General features: G+C 38.7%; 1 protein-coding gene and 1 long non-coding RNA gene across 15 annotated transcripts in view; one reads left to right on the top strand and one right to left on the bottom strand.

Annotated features, from left to right (window-relative positions):
- LOC140530917 (uncharacterized) overlaps nucleotides 1-20,228 on the top strand; it is a 1,083,438-nt gene that overhangs the window by 681,090 nt on the left and 382,120 nt on the right. The gene's annotated exons all lie outside the window — the stretch shown is intronic.
- Nucleotides 1-20,228, bottom strand: part of LOC140531008 (uncharacterized) — a 30,787-nt gene that overhangs the window by 2,279 nt on the left and 8,280 nt on the right. Inside the window, exons 3-8 of the mRNA XM_072650208.1 lie at nucleotides 12,916-13,066; nucleotides 6,976-7,185; nucleotides 4,494-4,726; nucleotides 2,939-3,058; nucleotides 2,337-2,450; nucleotides 369-425 (exon numbers count right to left, since the gene is read on the bottom strand). Of these exons, the coding sequence (XP_072506309.1) occupies nucleotides 2,370-2,450; nucleotides 2,939-3,058; nucleotides 4,494-4,726; nucleotides 6,976-7,185; nucleotides 12,916-13,066 (795 nt within the window). The 3' untranslated portion in view covers nucleotides 369-425; nucleotides 2,337-2,369. The remainder of the gene's footprint in view (nucleotides 1-368; nucleotides 426-2,336; nucleotides 2,451-2,938; nucleotides 3,059-4,493; nucleotides 4,727-6,975; nucleotides 7,186-12,915; nucleotides 13,067-20,228) is intronic.

Here is a 20,228-nt window from a genome sequence, read left to right as displayed (position 1 = left end):
AGGAGGAGCAATGGCCCCTGCACATGTGAATAAGCAGAAGGCCCCTGCTAAGGAGAGAAAGGATGAGGTACACCTTTGATCGGTTACCTTGGCCCCCTTCTTCTAACCCTTTACAGGCTTAGCTGCCATCAGTGACTCTGAGTGAGGAGAGACAGGAGGTCCTGTGGTATAGGGGCAGTGGCGCAGGATTCAGAATCCAAGGACCTGGGTTTACTCCTAGCCCTGACACTTAATCCTTATATGATGCTTAGGCTTTTGCAGGTTGGTCTGGGAACCCAGCCACCATTTATAGCATTGTTTTAATGGGAAAGCATCATACAACTTCCAAAGCAGGAGACTTAGAATCTAATTCTTGGAACACAACCCACCTGTGCTCTTCATGTCTCGGAGCTGCTCACCCTCTCTCTTGAGCTCGAGTATCCATCCTGTTACAAAGGAAGCAAAGTCTTTTATAAGGACAGACAGGCCCAAATAGTCAGTCTCTTGTAAGATAGGCTGTCTTATTTAAAGTAGGTCATATGTAATGGAACGTGGCATAAAATGGGCCTGTTTTAAATGAGGCGGTCTGTATGACATTCTACATTTTCAATCAACCATGTGTTTAGTTTTGTGTGAAAGCAAAAATTTCAGCCTTATTTTGGATCACAAATGTCGGCTGCTCAGATAAGGGGTGCAAATATCACCAAGAAAAAAAGAAAAGCAGAAATTGGGCCTTAATTTCTCCTGGTTGCCACTTTTAATAAGGAGCGTGTCAAACACAGAGATTCCAAGGGATGGTGAAGATGGTGTTGTTCACTGAAGTCATGCTTTATTGGATCCTTATTTTTTTTTTAATATATGAACGCATTATATCACCCATCAGGATAAGTTAACATGTCCTGTGCCTTTAAAGCTTGGTAGAAAAATAATTTTAATGGCTCCAATAACAAGTCCAGATTAATGCTGGAAAATAGATACTCCAAATTGTCAAAATGCATATGTATTCTTTGGCTCCATTGGAGTCAAGAGTAAATGCTGCTTTTGTACTGAGTTTTCCTGACTGCCAGTGGAAGGACTGTAACACATTTATGAAGAACCAAAATTGGAATGAAGCATGTTACAACAGAACTCCAGTTCATTCCTTCTTGCCAATTGGATTGAATTGAAATAATAAATCATTAGTACAATAAAGGAAGACAAGTTGGAAGGGTGTTTGGTTAAAAGCAGGAATAATTTAATTAAAGAGATTTGGGAAAAAAGAAAAAAGAGTTCATAAACAAGCCATTTGTGATCCCAAGTTTCCATTAAAAAGCAACAAAGATAAATGTGTTTTTCTTGCTATCTTGGAAGTAGAGGAAATAGAAATAAATGTGTATGTTTAAATGGAAAAAAACCTGAAGAGTTACAGTTGTGAGTTTAACTGCAGTGGGAAAAATAGCTGAAAATCATTCCTTACAAAGGTCATCTCCTTCTGTTGTTCACAGCAGATCCAAGCGCACATGGTACAGTTCTTTGTGGAAGAGAGGATTCATCTTATAAATTAATTACTGCTGTTTGTGAAGAACACAGTGTGTTGCAAAGCAAGGCTGAGTAATCCATGATGACCTTTCCTGATAATCAAAGCTGTTGTCAATTAGATGCCACTGATTTTAAGTTCTAAGCACTCCCTGGGCCATCAAAGGCAGCTTACTTTGGGAGATAAGCTAAGGATGAGGTGACTTTTAGGCAGGCCTTCAAACTCTGGAATAGTTTTCCAAAGTGTCAGAGGGTAGCCTACAACTCCATCAGCTGCAGGAGATCTCTGATTTCCTCAAGGCACATGTCCTCCACTCTTTATGCTAATACTCCACAACCTTGTTGGAGCTGCAAGAAGCGGGGCAGTAGAGAGGAATGGAGGATGAACTTTGGAGCCTGGGAAACCTGGGCTGCCATTTTATAGATAAGGAAACAGAGGATCTGAGTGTTCCGTGTTCTTGGCCACAGTGATGAGGTGGCCCTCTATACTCCAGGTCTATTGCTCTTCCCACTCCAACAGATTCCCTGGAGTCAAGAGTTTGAAAGGCTGTCACGGGAAAGATGGCCTCCTGAGTATAGGACTGGAGCAGGAGGTAGAAGTAGCAGAGAGGGAGACAGAGGTTCAATGGAAGGAAAAGCTTTCTAACAGTAAGAGCTATCCCAAAGGGGAATGGGGCCATTTCAGCAGGAATGAGTAAGCAGAGGATGTGTGACCAACGGTCAGCAGGACTGTAGAACAACTTTTTGGTACATGAGTTAGACTAGATGACCTCTTGGATTCCTTTCAACTCTTGGGATTCTGTGATACAGTGAGTAATCAGTTTGCCCATAGAAAATCCTACCTCTGACACACAGGGCTGAGTCACCCAAGTGGCCTAGGCAGTTAACTCTTCATGTTGAAGTTTCAGATGAATTGCTGATGCACATTTGGAAAGAGTTTCCCCATTCGGAATTCCCTACGAAACCACACAGTTTTAGTCAAAGAAATGGTCTCCTTATTTGCACATATTTTGAAATCACTGAAGTGCTTAATTCAAGAAAAGTGGAGCACAGAGGTATGTATATTTGACATTTCATTTTAACGAGTGAAAACAAATTTGATTACAAATACAGTAAGTGAGAAGCTGCCTCCCTGTGTCTGCAGCCAAATGTTTATTGAAAATGGAATAAACAAAGCCCCAATGCTGTTAAACGAAACCATGGACAGCATGAGGCAGTGACAACTACGCTGCAGCTCTCCCTATCCCCACAAAGAGATCCAAAGAGAAGATTCCAAATTTCAGTAAGTGCATCAAGGGCATTTGGAAGACACAGAAAACTTTCTACAGAGAAACAATATCAATTTCCCCGTTTTACTTTCTTGTTCTGAAGAATTATTTGTTAGAATAGATTTCTGGCTTTCCCAGCACAGCTGTTTGTTTGGACCCCTGGTCCCAAGCCTTACCTCTCTTGTCTGGTCTTCACTGACAGGCTGGAACTTAGGGGTAACCTTCAGCTTCTGTTCTAGTTTCCGAACTTCTTGCTGGAACACATCTCTTTCATGTTCTCGATCGAATGCTTGTTCCTAAAATTTGAGTATAAGATTAATAGAAGAAACAGTCATTTAGGTGCTATTTTTCTTTAACATGATTTTAGACAGTCTAGCTTCAGGTACAGTGCTGATTGAACGCGAGGAGCTACAAGAGATGACAGCATGAAGACTTGGCTAGCTCTACAGTTCTTATGATGGTGCACTCAAAGCAATGAAGCTTGACTTACAACTTCAGACAGAGAGATAAAATGAAGTCAAAATGAATGTCAAAAGTATAATGAGTCAATCGAATTCAAATGATGTGAAATGCAGGGAGAAAGAAAATAAGCACGTTATAATAATAACAGCTAATATTTATTGAGTGCTCACTATGTCAGGCCCTGTATTAAGATCCTCAAGTGACGTGCCCAGTGTAACACAGCTAGTAAGTATCAAAGGCCAGATTTAAACAAAGGTCTTCCCAGATCCAGGCCCAGTGCTCTATCCACTGTGCCAACAGCTGCCTCCATACAGAATACAAAATGTGAAAAAACTTGCTAACTATATTCTTAAAATTTATTTAATTTCCTGCACAAGAGGAACACTATAACATTAACTTGGGATCAACTGCCTGCAAGGTAATAAGAATTCTTTTATAAAGGCATACTGAATAAATGAACATTTCTAATCTGGTAATATGTCAATTCTAAAACACTTAAGTGTTTGGAGTATAGACTAGAAGAGAATTTTGAAACCTTCAGGACAGCCCCCAATACCTCTTTCTTCCTTAAGAAAAATAAAAAAAAATTAAAACCTATATAGTACACAAAGGGCACTATAGGTACATACTTTTATTTTGCCAGGCATACACCTGGTTGTGCAAGCATCTAAAGGATTTTCCCAAAGTAAAAAAAAACACAAACCAGCACACGCCTGACTAGGATGTTTTTCATGAAAATCTCCCAGTGGCATGACGTGATGCTGGTGGGGTCACTGGCTACTAAAGGCCTCAGCCCTGGAAGAAGAGTCACTATTTACGTGCCACCACCTGTGCGCTGGACTTTTCTCTGTTCAACTGCTGGCACCAACGGTACTGCACTGTTCTCAATGCTGAAAACCCTTAGCACTTTGAATTGATATAGAAAACATCTGCAGATTTTAAAAGCAGCCATTTTTACACATGTGTGAATGAACGGTCATGAGGTTAAGGTTGGAACCTGGAAGGTTATAACTGTCATTCTACTGGATGCACTGGAAAGAATGCTGGATCTGGAGTGAGAAGCCAGGGGTTCGAATCACAGTTCTGGGTAATCCTACCAGTCATTACAGGTTCCTGGGCCTCATTCTTCTCATTTGTAAAATGGAGTGGTCTATTAATGATGCGATCTCACATTCTCTCCATCTCTAAATCTATGACACTGCCAAGACAAAATCCTCCAGATCTTCAAAAAAAGAAGGCAGATACACCTCCATTTTTCTTCATACTTACATCTAAAAATTTTCGCATTTTCTCCAGCTGCTTCTCCAGGAACTGGTTTTGCTGTCTCAGATCCATCACTTCAGTAGTCTTTTCTTGTTCCAGCTCCTTAAAGCGGCTGACTTGTTCCTCTACGTCTATTTCCAGAGCTTTCACTTGTTTCTGAAGGTCACCACAGACCTTTTCTGCTTGACGCTGAACTTCTAGTTTTTCCCTCGCTAGTCTTCCTGTTTCTTCCAGTAGTTCTGCTAACAAATGAAAAGTCACTGCAGGTTTTGTTACCAAGTTAATGATGGAGCACACCACAATTCTACGTACAGGATTAAACCACATGAAACAGACAGAAAACCTGGATTTTAATTCAAACACACAAAAGAGGCAATGAGCTATGCTTTCTTTTTCTCTTTAAAATATTCAGAATATCTAAACTTACCATGTATCATGCCACCATAGATCATCATTATAAGCATTATAAGCACAAGAGTACTATCACTAAATGGTGATTCTTATGGGGAAAAAAAGCAAAGAAAGTCAAAGTTATATGTTTTTACTCTAGGGAAAGGACAAAGTTACCTAATGCAAAAACCATCACTTGATTTACACAAAGCAGTTAATTTGTTCTCAATCCAAAAATCTATTTTTTATATCCATGCATGTCCCTCATTTGAAGAACCAATACTATAAACCTTTATGTAGGACCGCTGAGAAATACAGAAAGAGCAATGATTTGATTACAATGAGATTTTCTATTTTGTCCCTTTTCAGATACCCATTCCTGAATTACCTTTCACATGCAGCAAGGGAGGACTGGCAAGTGTGTATCCAATGCAAAGCTCCTCTGCTGGGAAAAGATGTAAGTCATGCTGGTGCCCAGAGACCAGATCATTGACTGACATCTGTGATATTAATGTGGTCAGTGCTAGGAAGCTGGAGACACTGACCCCCTTTCTTTTATTTCTGCAAACACTACTGATGTTAATAAGGAATATAAACACAAAAAAACCCCAGAAAACTTTTGTTCACTACACATCAAAGATTCTTCTGATGCCATCATCTTATATGCTACTTAACCAATTGCTCATTTAGACAATTATCATGAATCGATGTTAACAGCACTTGGCAAAAGTAATTAATTGTCTGTATTAATTGTATTTGGAAGTTAAGAGACACTAAGTTTTATGAAACTAAGGTAGTCATAATTACTTAACTACTTAACTTAAGTACTTAATAACTTAATTACTGTTCAAAAATGAATACAATAAGATGATGGTGAATATGAATCTCTTGTTAATTTCAAAAAAAGGAATATGCTTTTTAACTGTAAGAAAATTTTTGTTAAAGGAAAAGACTAAGTGTGAAATACAACAGCAAAGTTTCAGAGTTAGAGAAATGGTTAGTTGGAAGTCCAAGAATCATTATTTACTTAATTTTAGGAAGTAAGTCTATCACCCGATTAAAGACAGCTATGTAGTACACAAACACACCTGCTTCTGGTGCTGCATCAACTGCAGCATCTACTAGCCCTAAGAGAAAAGGAAAAGGAAACAAAAGCAGAATAATTTACACACCATCTCTTCTTCAAGTGGGTTAATATAAAAAGGGAAAATGAAGCAAAAGACAAGACTGAAGTTCACTGACAGCAGCTTTTCTTGGAAATTCTAAATATTTCTCATTAGTTCACTCAACATTTATTAAGCACATACTAGATACAAGGCATCATCAGATTTGTTCTTCAGATGTGAAAAATGCCAACATTACACTTGAAATTTTTCAATACATTAATTTGAGCAACCACAACACCACAAACAGTTCTTCACTGTAGGTCAGAAATTTCAGCATTATTTAAACATTGCTAAGGAAGTTTGTGGGGCCACAAAATTTGTAATTGATTGTAATCTGTAATGTAAAATGGACATGGCTTGAAAGAGACAAAATTGGGAATTCACTGCAAGTAATTCAAATGCCGTACTCACAAAAAACTTACGTTTTCTAAATAATTAGTTTTCACCCTTACCCCTGAACTCTAACTGTAATTATTATTATTAAAAACAGATTAAACTAGGTGGCAACCTGCTTTTAGAAGTCATTAACTTTCTCACTCTGCTCTACTCTACAATCAACTATCTCACCCCTCCAAACTGCTCATCATTTGTCAGGAAGTACTGCTCAGTAACCAACTAATTTTTTTTTTTCATTCTCTGCCATTAGAGTATATACTTTTCACAAGTTCTTTCATATTCTGCATTATCAGCAACTTCCACTTGGGGTTAAGTGCATAAAGTTGAAGGAGGAAGTATTCTTTCCTACTGATACCTGGGGAAAAAAATAGCTATATCCCAGCTACTGACTAATAATACCAATAATATGCTCTAACATCTTTAAAGCAAATGTAACGTGCTAAAGCCACCAAAGGGAAAACTGAAGTGAGTCAACTCAAAATGAATGTGCATATAAATATCATATCTCATAAAACAATAGTCCAAATAATACATACCTTGGTGAGCTTGTAGTTTTTCAGCTTTCCATATAGCTATCTCTCTAGAGAAAAGTTTTCTTTCTTCCTCTATTTGCTCTTTTTCTTCTTCTAACTCTTCTAATTTTCTACCTACACATAACAACTCCTCCGCAAGGTAGTCAATTAGGTTACCCTTTTCCTCAAATTCACGTTCAAAAAGAGCTTTTTCTTCTTCACCACCAATGATGTCTGGGAAATAAAATTATCAGAAGAACAGGATTGTTTTAGCCTGTGGTTTTATCACTGGATTTTCAAAAGAAGAACTGATGCAGTATCATGACAATTTAAAACTTGCCTACATACCATTTCAAATAATACTGAATTGTTTATTAAGAATATTAAAAGCTTATGTCTTGACATGGTAATTAAAGTGCTATTTGGTTTTTTTCTTGGTGCTTAAATGCTATTCTAACTTACAAATGTCCCTCATAATAACAGTTTACTTTCACACACTTTACATGTTGCTTTTTGGAGACTTAGAAGGACTATATTTACAGGTGGAACAAGGAGGGGGTATGGTCCAATGAAAAGTATACTGGATTGTAAAAAAATGTTTTATGGATGTGTTTTGTTTTTACATTAAGAATAATTGCAGATCACCTTCACTCCATGAGCGGTCTGTTTAACAGAGTGAAACAATTAGGCAAAACTAATAATATGACGATGTCATCTAAAAAGTGCATCACATGCCACATTCCCCATGTGCAGCACCTGCCTCACCTTTTTACTTTTAAAAATTAACAGAAGTCTAATTTCTCTCCCTTCCATCCAGTATCCCACTGGGGGCAGGGCGGGGGGAAGAAGAAAAACATTTCTTGTAACAAATGTGCACAGACACGCAGAACAAATTCCTTCCTGGTCTATACTGAAATATAAATGCAAATATAGTCTATTACGTATATGTATAGATACGTGTGTGTGTCTCATTATACACCCTAACTCTGTCCTCTCTCTGACATGGAGAGCGTGTTTCATCACTGGTCTTCCAGAATCATGAATGGCCATTAAATTTGTCGTAATTTTCTGTGCTTTTAAACTTGTTTGTTTTTCTACTATTGTTGTTACCGTATAGACTCTTCTCTTGGTTTTGCTCATCTCATTCTCTATCAGATTATGAAGTCGGTATATCCTTTGAGCCAGCTATACTACTGCTAGGTATCTATACCCAAAAGAGAGCAAAGACAAAAAAAGGTACATGCGCGCGCGCGCACGCACACACACACTCTCTCACACATTTATAGCAGCTTTTTTGCGGCAACAAAAAACTGGAAACTAAGAGGTGTTACATAATCGAGCAATGACTGAGTGAGTTGTAATATATGACTGTGATGGAATACTATTGTGAAATAAAGAAACAGATTTCAAAAAAACATGGAGAACCTTAAATGAAGTGATACAGGGTGAAATAAGCAGAAACAGAAGAAAAATTTGTACAATTAGTATCAATATCCTCACATTTTTTGGAAGACTTTGATAACGTACTGAAGAGGCTGGGTCTGTGCTAGGGGATGTGGCCCCAAACTGCATCTCCGCCCCTTTCTCCTGATGTGACTGAGGTCATGTCCCTTGTCTTTTCTGGATCTAATTTCCTTGTAGGGAAAATGGAGGACTTGGACCAGTCTGAAATCTGAGATTTGCAGTTCAGTATCAACATGTGATTATCAGCTACAATTTATAGATGAGGAAACTGTCTTGCAGCTGTAGGGCTCGAACTGAAGTCCTGACTCCAAGTCATTCATTCACTTGTTCATTTAACCAGGGTTGGTTTTTTTTAATAAGTTTTCTTAGTGTCTTTTGTTTCTATGCCACAAGCATTCAATCATTTTTAGAAATACCATTCCCTTCTGAAACTCCCAACCTTATGGAACTGAACACTCTTTTATACAAAGAAAAACAGTTAAGCAAAAGCAACTGCTAACCATCGCTACATCTGATAATGTGGGTTTCAATCAGCCCTTGCCTCCCTACCAAGAAGAAGGAAGTATGTTTCATTCTACTCAGAAGTTTTTTTAATAATGCAAAATTAATTCTTCTTTTGGTTTACACTGTGGTAGTCAGTGTACATGTTATCCTTCTTGCTTTCCTTCTCTCATTCTGTATTCCTTCACACACATCTCAGATTACTCAGTTTCTCATGTGTCTAATTTCTTATTGCACAATCCAATGCCACCATATTCAGACTGTAAAGGGCTTTAGACACCAAGCAGAACAATCAACATTCTATCCTAGAGGATTCAGTTTTGTTTTTTTTTTTGAGCAGAGATCTATGTTTTGGAAATATAACTCTACCATCTATGGAAGATCAATGGAAGAGAAGAGAGGTGATGAACAGATGTGAGTAAAGAGAAGGCACTGGATGTGAGGATGTGAAGGCTTATCTGGTAAGACCTGTCATCTATGATTTGATAGGAGAGGATGGAGTTACAACCAAAGGTGTTATTTGAATTATTATTCAGTGGGCACAGTAGTACATGAAAAAGTGACCTGACGCAGTATTACAAAATAGCAAAATGAGAAGAATATTTGCACAGTTCCTTGGACAGAAAAGAATTTCAGAGGCAAAAACAACATAGTATATACAATAGAAAGAACACCGAATTTAAGAGCCAGAAAGCCCAGGTACAAATTATAGTTTCAATATTTATTGGAAGTGTGACCAAGGTCAAATGACTTTACCTTGCTAAGAATATTTCCACACCTACAAAATAGGGATTAACAATTTATTTATGTACTGTGTGGGAAGAAAGGAAGGAGGAGGGGCAGAGACAGAACCGTATTAATTCCTCTCTCGATATGAAATGTTCCTGGGAAAATGACTATTTTCTCTCTGTGGCCCTTCCCTGTGTCTCTTCTCCACCCATGTATCGATCTCTAATAATGAACATACTGGTAGGGTCGTTCAGTGGTTTGAGAGTCAGAGTGCCTGAGTTCATTCACAGGCAGATACCGGATCTGTCTAGCCCTGGATTATTCATGTTAAACTCTTGGAGTCACAGTTTCCTTGTCTTCAAATGTTGCCAGGCCTAGAGGCCTGCGTGGGCTACCCGAGTCTTCTTACCTCACCTCCGAGGTCTTCGGTTGGCCAAAACCGGATGCTCATATGAGAGAAAGGACGTTCCAGAGTCGAACAAGGGTTGAGCTTCATTTCAGGGTCTCGGTTACAAGTGCAGGGGGGTCTTCCTTAGGAGGAAGAGGGGGAGATTTCCTAAGGAGGCTAAGATCTTAAGGGATTGGAAGTAGAAGTACAAGCGGGGAGAGAGGGGGAGGGGAGAGAGGAAAGAAGAGAAGCGGAGCCTACTGTCCTCTTGGCTCCTCACGTGCTAAGAGAGCTTTCAGGCTTCCTCAATCCTACTTAACCTTCAGCCGCATAGTTTGCATCTGAATACCATGCTGTTAGATAACAATAGTGTGCCCAGATCCGGGACAATCTCGAGGGCGGGGAGATCTCTCTCCCATCACGTTTCTCACAGGAAGAGGCGGAATTACTCGAGATGGCTCGGTTCACCTCGATTCCCAGCCGTTTCCTGGGGGGGTCTCGTGAGAGCTCTAAGATTTAGAAGCTCCCACCTTTACCCACCCGAGACTGTCCACACGGAATTGAGCTTCCAATCCCAACAAAATGTCAATACTTCAGTGGAGTTTCTGTCACATTAAAGAGGAGCTCCATCCAATGGTTTGGATTGTGCATAGCCCCTAGGGCATCTACCAGCATGCAGGGGCCTTCCTTTGACACTGTAGGCATTGCTGTCCAATGACAGATGCAGCTTTTGCTTCTGTGCCTGTCCTGGTGATGTGTTATAGAATCTTCATGCCCCAAATGCCTCTCTTGTGCTGCCCCTTTGGAGTAACCCGCAATTTTATTTCTTAGCCTGTGATGTTCCATGCTCCACAGCCAAATAGAATCAGCAGAAAAATATGGGTGTTAAAAAGATGGACTTTTGTTTCAAAGAGAACACTGGGAGTTATGAAAAGGAAATCCAATCTACTACTCAATTCTAGGGCCAGTTTACTGTCCAACTGCAACATATGACCTAGCCATATGTCCTTCAGGACTACCTCTCTGAGCTGTGCGTCCAACTGTATAAAAGAGCCAGACAAGAGTACTACATTTATTTGCTTTGTCCTGATTGGACAGTGAGTCAGCCTGAAGACCTTCTCTGGGTAGACTTGGTCTCATCCAGTTACTTACTCTTCATATAGCACACTGGGAGCCAAAAATGGTGACTCCACTCTCACTAAAAGAGAAATTAGTTTGTTAGAGATATCTTGACAGATCTTTCCATTTATTGTCATTGTCCTCCTGGTTTCATCTTTGACGATTCTTGAGATAACTGTGGAATGATCCACAAAATTTTACAAACGAGCTTATCCTAACTGGTCTAGGTCTTGCCCACCCTATTTCTCCACGTGTTAAGAAGATCAACTCTTTGTTGGCTTTAAGCTCTTTAGATTCCTCACTGTGGCAACTGATTTATACTGGTTAAGCTTCCTTGGAAAATTGTGAAAACACCTCAAAAAGGACCTGCTCTCTCTCCACATAGAGGAGATCATATCAGACAAGTGTCATTCAGATTTTACTTAAAGACTAAGTGAACGTGAATCTACTACTCCCGAGACAGCTCTTTTCACTTATGGATAGCTCTAACTGTCACTAAATTATTCTCTAAATCAGCAGTTCTTAAATTGTGTGCCATGGAATTCCAAGGCACCACAGCAAGCTCACAGGGAACACCACACAAACCACTAGTTCAAAGTAGATTGCACTACAATTCTCTCTCTCCATGATGTTCTCAAATGTCTGAGATGGGGTTCTATTCACTTGTACTTTCAGCAATGCCAGCAACTTCTTGAACCTCCTTTATGAGATCCTATTGTTTCAAGTTGGATTTTCAGTGCATAAAAAGCTGTGATAAAAAGCAAGCACCTTAAGAAAATCATTGTGGAACGCAAAATGAAAATGGTAGTGTCCAATCTGATTACAAGGTTTAAGAAGTAATTCAGAGCCCAACAGGTGCAGACATCTCATTAGTAATTGTGGCTTTTTAAGGATAGATGAAAAATATTTTTTCTTCAATTTCTGTATATTATTTTTTCAAATGGCCACTACATTATTGGGACGTAAATACTTATTAAGTTGTTTGGACCTAATTACTTAATAACCAGAACTGTAAGATATATTTTTTGGCCTAGGATGCCATAAAAAAGTTACTTATACAATAAGGTGCCATGAACTGAGAACATTTAAAAACCTCTGTCTTCCATCAAGCTAAAATTAACATGTACACAACTTCCACCCACTGATGCACATTCTGGCCAATGGACCAGAATAAATAAATAATAGGTCATGAAGGTACCGAAATAAATATTCAAATTAAAATTTATAAATTATAATTTATATGATTTTACATAATATATTTATACTTATACATTATAAATTATAATTTATAAATTAAAATTTATCTTTGACCATATAAAATGTGGATATTTATAGTATTCATTAACACTGTTTTGCTTAAACAACGAGATGCACGGCTAACATATCTGGGGAAAAGATTTTATAGAATGAAATGAGGCCATTTTATTAATACAAGTTAAAGATTTAATTAATAAGTCTTGTATTTTTAGAAACACCTCTGCAAACCAGAAGGAGATAAAATTCTAGCTTCATGCTTTAGGAAAAACTTCTCAACTTTGGTCATAAGCATTTAATAATCATAAAAAAATGTCACATCACATGAATTCATAACAACATTTCATAAAACCTAACTGTTTACAGTTTTCCATAATTTCATTTAATTTACATTTTACTCCTCATCCATTTAGGAGAGTGAGCTAAACAATAACTGGTGAGCAAAGCCAAGCCTCCCAGTATGTGCATCACACTACGTGTCAACACCCCCAAACCTCTCTAGAACTCACATTCTGTTCTGCCCAGTTCTGAGTCCAGATGCTCCCTGGCTTTCTGCTCTTCACTGACTGGCTCTTGGAATTTCAGAAATTTTGAGGTCTTCTTGTTCCGCCTGAAAGACTCGCACACCAACTCTGTCTGTGTGACTTTGGCGTGTTCAAGCTAAATTAGGAGAAAAGTTGCGCTGATGAGGAATTCATTGCATAACAAGTAAACTGAGGAAATTAAATGCATGCTTGCCTCTCAGAGGCAAAAGTTAGAATTCATGCTTAAAAATAAAGTGAAGAACAGCCTTACTCTATTTTTTTATTATAATTTATATGGAATGAATCCCAGGATAATTTGGTATAAATTAAAAGGAGATATCAATAAAAAAAGACAAGCCTAAGAAATTTGCATTAATTAGTCAAATCAGTCTTTTATTTAAATCCTTTCAATGAATGTTATTTATTATTAGCATGTAGAAATTACAGGGACCCTGTTCTGTGCTGTCTTCTCTCATCAGAGTGTGTGATCCTTGAGGACATGTACTTGTATTCCCACTGCTTAACATAATACTTAGTGTATAGTAAACACAGTAAATAAATGCTCCATCTGTATGTTTTATGACACTGAATTTATATAATTGGTCTGCTTGGTGGGAACAGAGAGGGGATTATACTTGTAACTCAGAGAAACTGTGTTGACACACTAGACCAACTCAATTGCATATAGTTACATATAGTTACAAAGCTAAGTTTAAGTTCAGATTCAAAATCAGGTCTTCTGACTTCAAGTCCAATGTTTTTTTTTTTAACAACTGACATAATTGTTTAATCAGCTTCTCCACTACAGATAGAGTGATTTCACACATACAGTGCTGGAACCATGGAAGTCAGAATCTGGGTACACAAGGGTTTGAATGTCACCAAGGTGGAAAACTTTAGAGCTGTACCCCAAGGCCCATCCAGGCTTTGGTTTCCCTCCTAAACCAACTCCAGTGAATTCCTGGAACAACAGTCCCGTCAGGCATTCCAGACAAAGGAAATGCCCCATTAGGAAAAACTCAATGGCCTAGCATACTAAGGGTCTGGCTTGTTAAATGGCTATTCAAAAACAAAGAGATAAATAGACAGGAAGGCAACAAATACCCAGACACCCAACATGCAAGTAAGGAAACCTCCAAGAATAACAGTTTGACACTTAAGAAATCACATCCAAGTTTGATCCAAGTAACTGGTTTTCTTCCCAATGATCAAAAAAGGTTAACTCTGCAGTTTTTCCCACACCTTTTTTATTTACAGACTTTCACAACTTGGGAAAATGAATCAGTATGAGATCTACTCTGGAGTGTTAGCTTAGATAGGGAGGCCTGTGCCTTACCCTCCTCTCAAGGAACACAACAATACACTTCCACTAGCAACAGAGAATGCTTTGGTCTTGGTAGTTCAGCAACTAGAACAACAAAGAAACACATGGGATATCTCTGGGGGGAGAGTCTGACCAGACTTTGGAGGTGTAGAATCCAGTGGGTGACGGACTTTGACGGATTCGGAGCCCAGGCTGGACCGGAGGGTCCACGGGACGGATCTGTTCCGCGGGGGTAAGACCCCGGAGCACAGCGCAGCGCGGTCAGCGCGGCAGGGCGGAGGGGACCAGAGGAGCCCGAGAGTGGCGGGCGAGACCAGCGGAGCAGGAGATAAGCCAGGCTGAGCCGGTGAGAGCCGCTGAGTGCCAGACATCAGCGCAGCAGCCCTTGAAATCTTCAGCCTGAAGACGGACTTCGGTGGGTCACTACTTGAACTTCCAGGAACTGGCATGGCAGAGTGATCAGTAAGTGCTCTCTCCTCCCCCCTGATGACCGTGAGGGAACCATAAAATTCTTCCCCAGATTAATCCTGGATCAGCGGGAACAGCAGAAGGGGGCGGGTGGTCTCATAACACCAGAGGCTGGAAAAGTGGCAAAGGGGGATTCTTCCTACAGTGGCGGAGACGGCTGGAGGGACAGACGACCCAGGGCAGAGAAAATTCGCACTGAGACCCAGGCAAGCCTCAGAGCCGGGAGACGAGCCCCAGGAGGGGCGGGAACACCCGTTAGCTTCTAGGCGTGCCCAGCCCTCCAGGGGAAAAGGGAAGACAATAGGGAAGCTGGGATCACCATCCCCTGACCCTGCCTTTGCCTCAAGTCAGCTGAGGAGATATCCTGAGACCAGACCACCCCTCCCACACACCTAACAAGCTAACCCCAGGGTTGATCGGGGAAACAAAAAACAAAAGCCTGCTTTTAGCCTAGACACACATCAGCTCAACTTAAAGATCTGTACCTTCTGACTGAAAGAACCAAAAGCTACAACACTCAGCCAACATCATGAATCGGAAAAAGCAGACGAAAAGTGAAAAAACCATAGAATCTTTCTATGGGGATAAGGACCAAAACACAAACACCAAAGAGGTTAGAGCTGAGACTGTACTTCCATCTGAAACCTCAGATGGGACTATGAATTTCTCGCAAGCACAACTAGATTACCTGGAACGTCTGAAGAAGGATATAAAAGAAAAACTGGCCAATGATTTTAAAACTATAAAAAAAGAATTCACTGATGAGAACATCACCCTGAAAAAGAAAATTGAAGAAATGGAAAAGGAAGTTCAAAAATTAACTGGAGAGAATAATTCCCTAAAAGGAAGAGCTAATCAAATGGAAAAGGAAACCCAAAACCTAATTGGGAAAATTGATCAGATGGAAAAGGAAACCCAAAACCTAACTGGGAAAATTGGTCGAATGGAAAAAGAAGTACAAAAATTAAATGGAGAAAATAGCTCCTTAAAGGGAAAAATTGGTCAGATGGAAAAGGAGATGGAAAAGCTAACTGAAGAAAACACTACGATGAAGATTAGAATTGGGCAAGTAGAAACTAATGACTCAATGAGGCAACAAGAATCAGTCAAACAAAATCTAAAGAATGAAAAGATAGAAGAAAATCTAAAATATTTAATTGGAAAAACAACTGACCTGGAAAATAGATCCAGGAGAGAAAATCTAAGAATTATTGGCCTGCCAGAAACCCATGATGAAGAAAAGAGTCTGGACAATATCTTCCAGGAAATCATCAAGGAAAACTGCCCAGAAGTACTAGACTCAGAGGGCAAAATAGTCATCGAAAGAATCCACCGTTCCCCACCGGAAAGGGATCCCAAACTCAAAACCCCAAGAAATATAGTTGCCAAATTCCAGAGCTATCAAGTGAAGGAGAAAATACTACAAGCAGCCAGAAAGAAACAATTCAAATATCAAGGACACACAGTCAGGATCACACAGGACCTTGCAGCTTCTACATTAAAAGATCGAAAGAATTGGAACCCAATATTCCGTAAGGCAAAGGAGTTGGGACTTCAACCAAGGATCAACTACCCAGCAAAGTTCAGCATAACATTTCAGGCAAGGAGAAAGTCATTCAACGAAATAAGGGATTTCCAGAGCTTCCTGACCAAAACACCAGAACTCAATAGACAATTTGATCTTCAAATGCAGGTCTCCAGAGAATCATAAAAAGGTAAACAGAGGGGAAAAAACAAAAACAAAAACTTGCTACTCAATTAGGGCAAACTGCTTACCTCCCTATAAGGGAAGATGATACCTGTTAATCTTGAGAACTGTGCAGCTATTATGATAAAAGGGATATATGTAGAGGGAACGGGCAAAAAGTAAATGATGTCATGTCAAAAATATGATTTAAGTATGAGAAGGGAATGTAATAGGAGGTGTGGAAAGGGGGAAGCAGAAAATGGCAAATTATATCACAGGAAGAAGTACAAAACTATAGTAGAGGGAAGGAGGGGAGGGAGATGAGCATTGTTTGAGAGGTACTCTCATCTGATTTGTTCAAAGGAGGGAACAATAATCTTAAGTAGATAAGCCTAACTAGCTCTATAGGTAGTAGGAGGGGAAGGGGGAAGAAAGGGGAGGGTGGCTAAAAGGGAGGAAAGGAGCAATAAGAGTAAAGGGGACTAAAAGGGAGGGGGGTTAAAAGAAGGAGGGGAAGGCTGCAGGAGGAGGGGGAGAAAAGTGAATACTATTGAGGAGGGGAAGGGAGATGGGAGAGCTAAAAGCACAAATGGTGGGAAAGAGGTTGGAGGGAAATACACAGATTGTAATCATAACTGTGAATGTGAATGGAATGAACTCTCCCATAAAACGGAGACGGATAGCAGAATGGATTAAAAGCCATAATCCAACAATATGCTGCTTACAAGAAACACATATGAAACGGGGGGATACACATAGGATAAAGGTCAAAGGATGGAGCAGAATATATTGTGCTTCAGCTCATGTAAGAAAGGCAGGAGTAGCAATCCTAATCTCAGACAAAGCAAAAGCAGAAATAGATCTAATCAAAAGGGATAAGGATGGAAACTATATCCTGCTAAAAGGCACCATAGACAATGAGGCAATATCATTACTAAACATGTATGCTCCAAGTGGTATAGCATCCAGATTCTTAGAGGAGAGGTTGGGGGAGTTGAAGGAAGAAATTGATAGCAAAACTATACTAGTGGGGGACCTCAACCTCCCCCTCTCTGAACTCGATAAATCCAACCTCAAAATAAACAAGAAAGAGGTTAAGGAGGTAAATAAAACTCTGGATAAGGTAGATATGATAGATCTTTGGAGAAAATTAAATGGGAATAGAAAGGAATATACTTTTTTCTCAGCGGTACATGGAACATTTACAAAAATTGACCATGTACTAGGACATAAAAATCTCACAATCCAGTGCAGAAAGGTAGAGATAATCAATACATCCTTTTCGGATCATAATGCATTAAAAATTACATGTAATAAAAGGCCATGGAAAGAGAAACCAAAAATCAATTGGAAACTAAATAATCTAATTCTAAAGAAGGGTTGGGTTAAAGAAGAAATCATAGAAACAATCAACAATTTCATTCGAGAGAATGACAATAGTGAGATAACATACCAAAACTTATGGGATACTGCAAAAGCAGTTATTAGGGGAAGTTTTATATCTCTGAATGCTTACATAAATAAAATAGAAAAAGAGGAGATCAATGACTTAGGCTTGCAGTTGAAAAAGCTAGAAAAAGAACAAACTGAAAATCCCCAAGTAAATACCAAATTAGAAATACTGAAAACCAAAGGAGAGATTAATAAAATTGAAATAAAGAAAAGTATTGAATTAATAAATAAAACCAATAGCTGGTTTTATGAAAAAACTAATAAAATTGATAAACCTTTGGTCAATCTGATTAAAAAAAAGAAAGAAGAAAACCAAATTACTAATATTAAAAATGAAAGGGGTGAACTCACCTCCAATGAGGAGGAAATTAAAACAATAATTAGAAACTACTTTGCCCAACTTTATGCCCACAAATTCGACAATCTAAACGAGATGGATGAATATTTTAAAAAATACAAATTGCCCAGATTAACAGAAGAAGAAGTTGAATACTTAAACAACCCCATCTCAGAAAAAGAAATTGAACAAGCCATCAATGAACTCCCTAGGAAAAAATCTCCAGGGCCAGATGGATTCACAAGTGAATTCTATCAAACATTTAAAGAACAGTTAATTCCAATACTACATACACTATTCTTGAAAATTGGGGAAGAAGGAGTCCTCCCAAATTCTTTCTATGATACAAATATGGTTTTGATACCCAAACCAGGAAGAGACAAAACAGAGAAAGAAAATTATAGACCAATTTCCCTAATGAATATAGATGCAAAAATTTTAAATAAGATTCTAGCAAAACGAATACAGCATCTTATCACGAGATTAATACATTATGATCAGGTAGGATTCATACCAGGACTACAGGGCTGGTTCAATATTAGGAAAACTATTAGCATTATCGATCACATCAACAACAAAGCTAACAAAAACCACATGATTATCTCAATAGATGCAGAAAAAGCTTTTGACAAAATACAACATCCATTCCTACTAAAAACATTGGAGAATGTAGGAATAAAGGGAACTTTCCATAAAATAATAAGCAGTATCTATCTAAAACCTTCAGCAAGCATTATATGCAATGGGGATAAGCTAGATGCATTCCCAATAAGATCAGGGGTGAAACAAGGTTGTCCATTATCACCACTATTATTTAATATGGTACTAGAAATGTTAGCTGTAGCAATTAGACAAGATAAAGATATCCAAGGAATTAAAATAGCCAAAGAAGAAACTAAGTTATCACTCTTTGCAGATGATATGATGATTTACCTAGAGAATCCCAGAGATTCAAGTAAAAAATTACTTGAATTAATAAACAACTTTGGCAAAGTTGCAGGTTACAAAATAAACCCACACAAATCTTCTGTGTTCCTATATATTAGCAACAAAGTCCAACAGCAAGAGATAGAAAGAGAAATCCCATTTAAAGTTAGGGCAGACAGTATAAAATACTTAGGAGTCTACTTGCCAAAACAAACCCAGGGATTATATGAACACAATTACAAGACACTTTTTGCACAAATAAAGTCAGATTTAAGTAAGTGGAAAAACATTAGTTGCTCATGGGTAGGCTGTGCTAATATAATAAAAATGACAATTCTACCCAAATTAATATACTTATTTAGTGCCATACCAATTAAACTGTCAGACAATTACTTTCTAGAGCTGGACAAAATAATATCAAAATTCATTTGGAAAAACAAAAGGTCCAGAATATCAAAGGGACTAATGAAAAGAAATGCTTGGGAAGGTGGCCTAGCGCTACCAGACCTCAAACTGTACTATAAAGCAGCAATTATCAAAACCACTTGGTATTGGCTAAGAAACAGAGAGGTAGACAAGTGGAATAGACTTGGCACTCAAGATGCAGTAGGCAAGGAATATAGCAACCTTCTGTTTGATAAACCCAAGGACCCCAGCTTCTGGGATAAGAACTCATTGTTTGACAAAAATTGCTGGGAAAACTGGATAACAGTGTGGCGGAAATTAGGCATAGACCCATACCTGACACCGTACACAAGAATAAAGTCCAAATGGGTACATGATTTAGGTATAAAGATTGATACCATGAATAAACTGGAGAAGCAAGGAATAGTGTATTTATCAGATCTATGGAGAAGGGAAGAATTCTTTACTAAAGGAGAGATAGAATGCATTATGAAATGCAAAATGGATAACTTTGATTACATTAAACTGAGAAGTTTTTGCACAACCAAACCCAATGCAACCAAAATCCGGAGGGATGTAGTAAATTGGGAAAGAATTTTTACAGCTAAGCTCGGGGATAAAGGCCTCATTTCTAGAATTTATAGAGAACTGATCCAAATGTATAATCATACAAGTCATTCCCCAATTGATAAATGGTC

This window comes from Notamacropus eugenii, chromosome 3 (genome assembly GCF_028372415.1).
Source record: "Notamacropus eugenii isolate mMacEug1 chromosome 3, mMacEug1.pri_v2, whole genome shotgun sequence".
In the NCBI taxonomy this organism is placed as follows: Eukaryota; Metazoa; Chordata; class Mammalia; order Diprotodontia; family Macropodidae; genus Notamacropus; species Notamacropus eugenii.
This window is presented reverse-complemented; position numbering and strand designations above follow the sequence as displayed.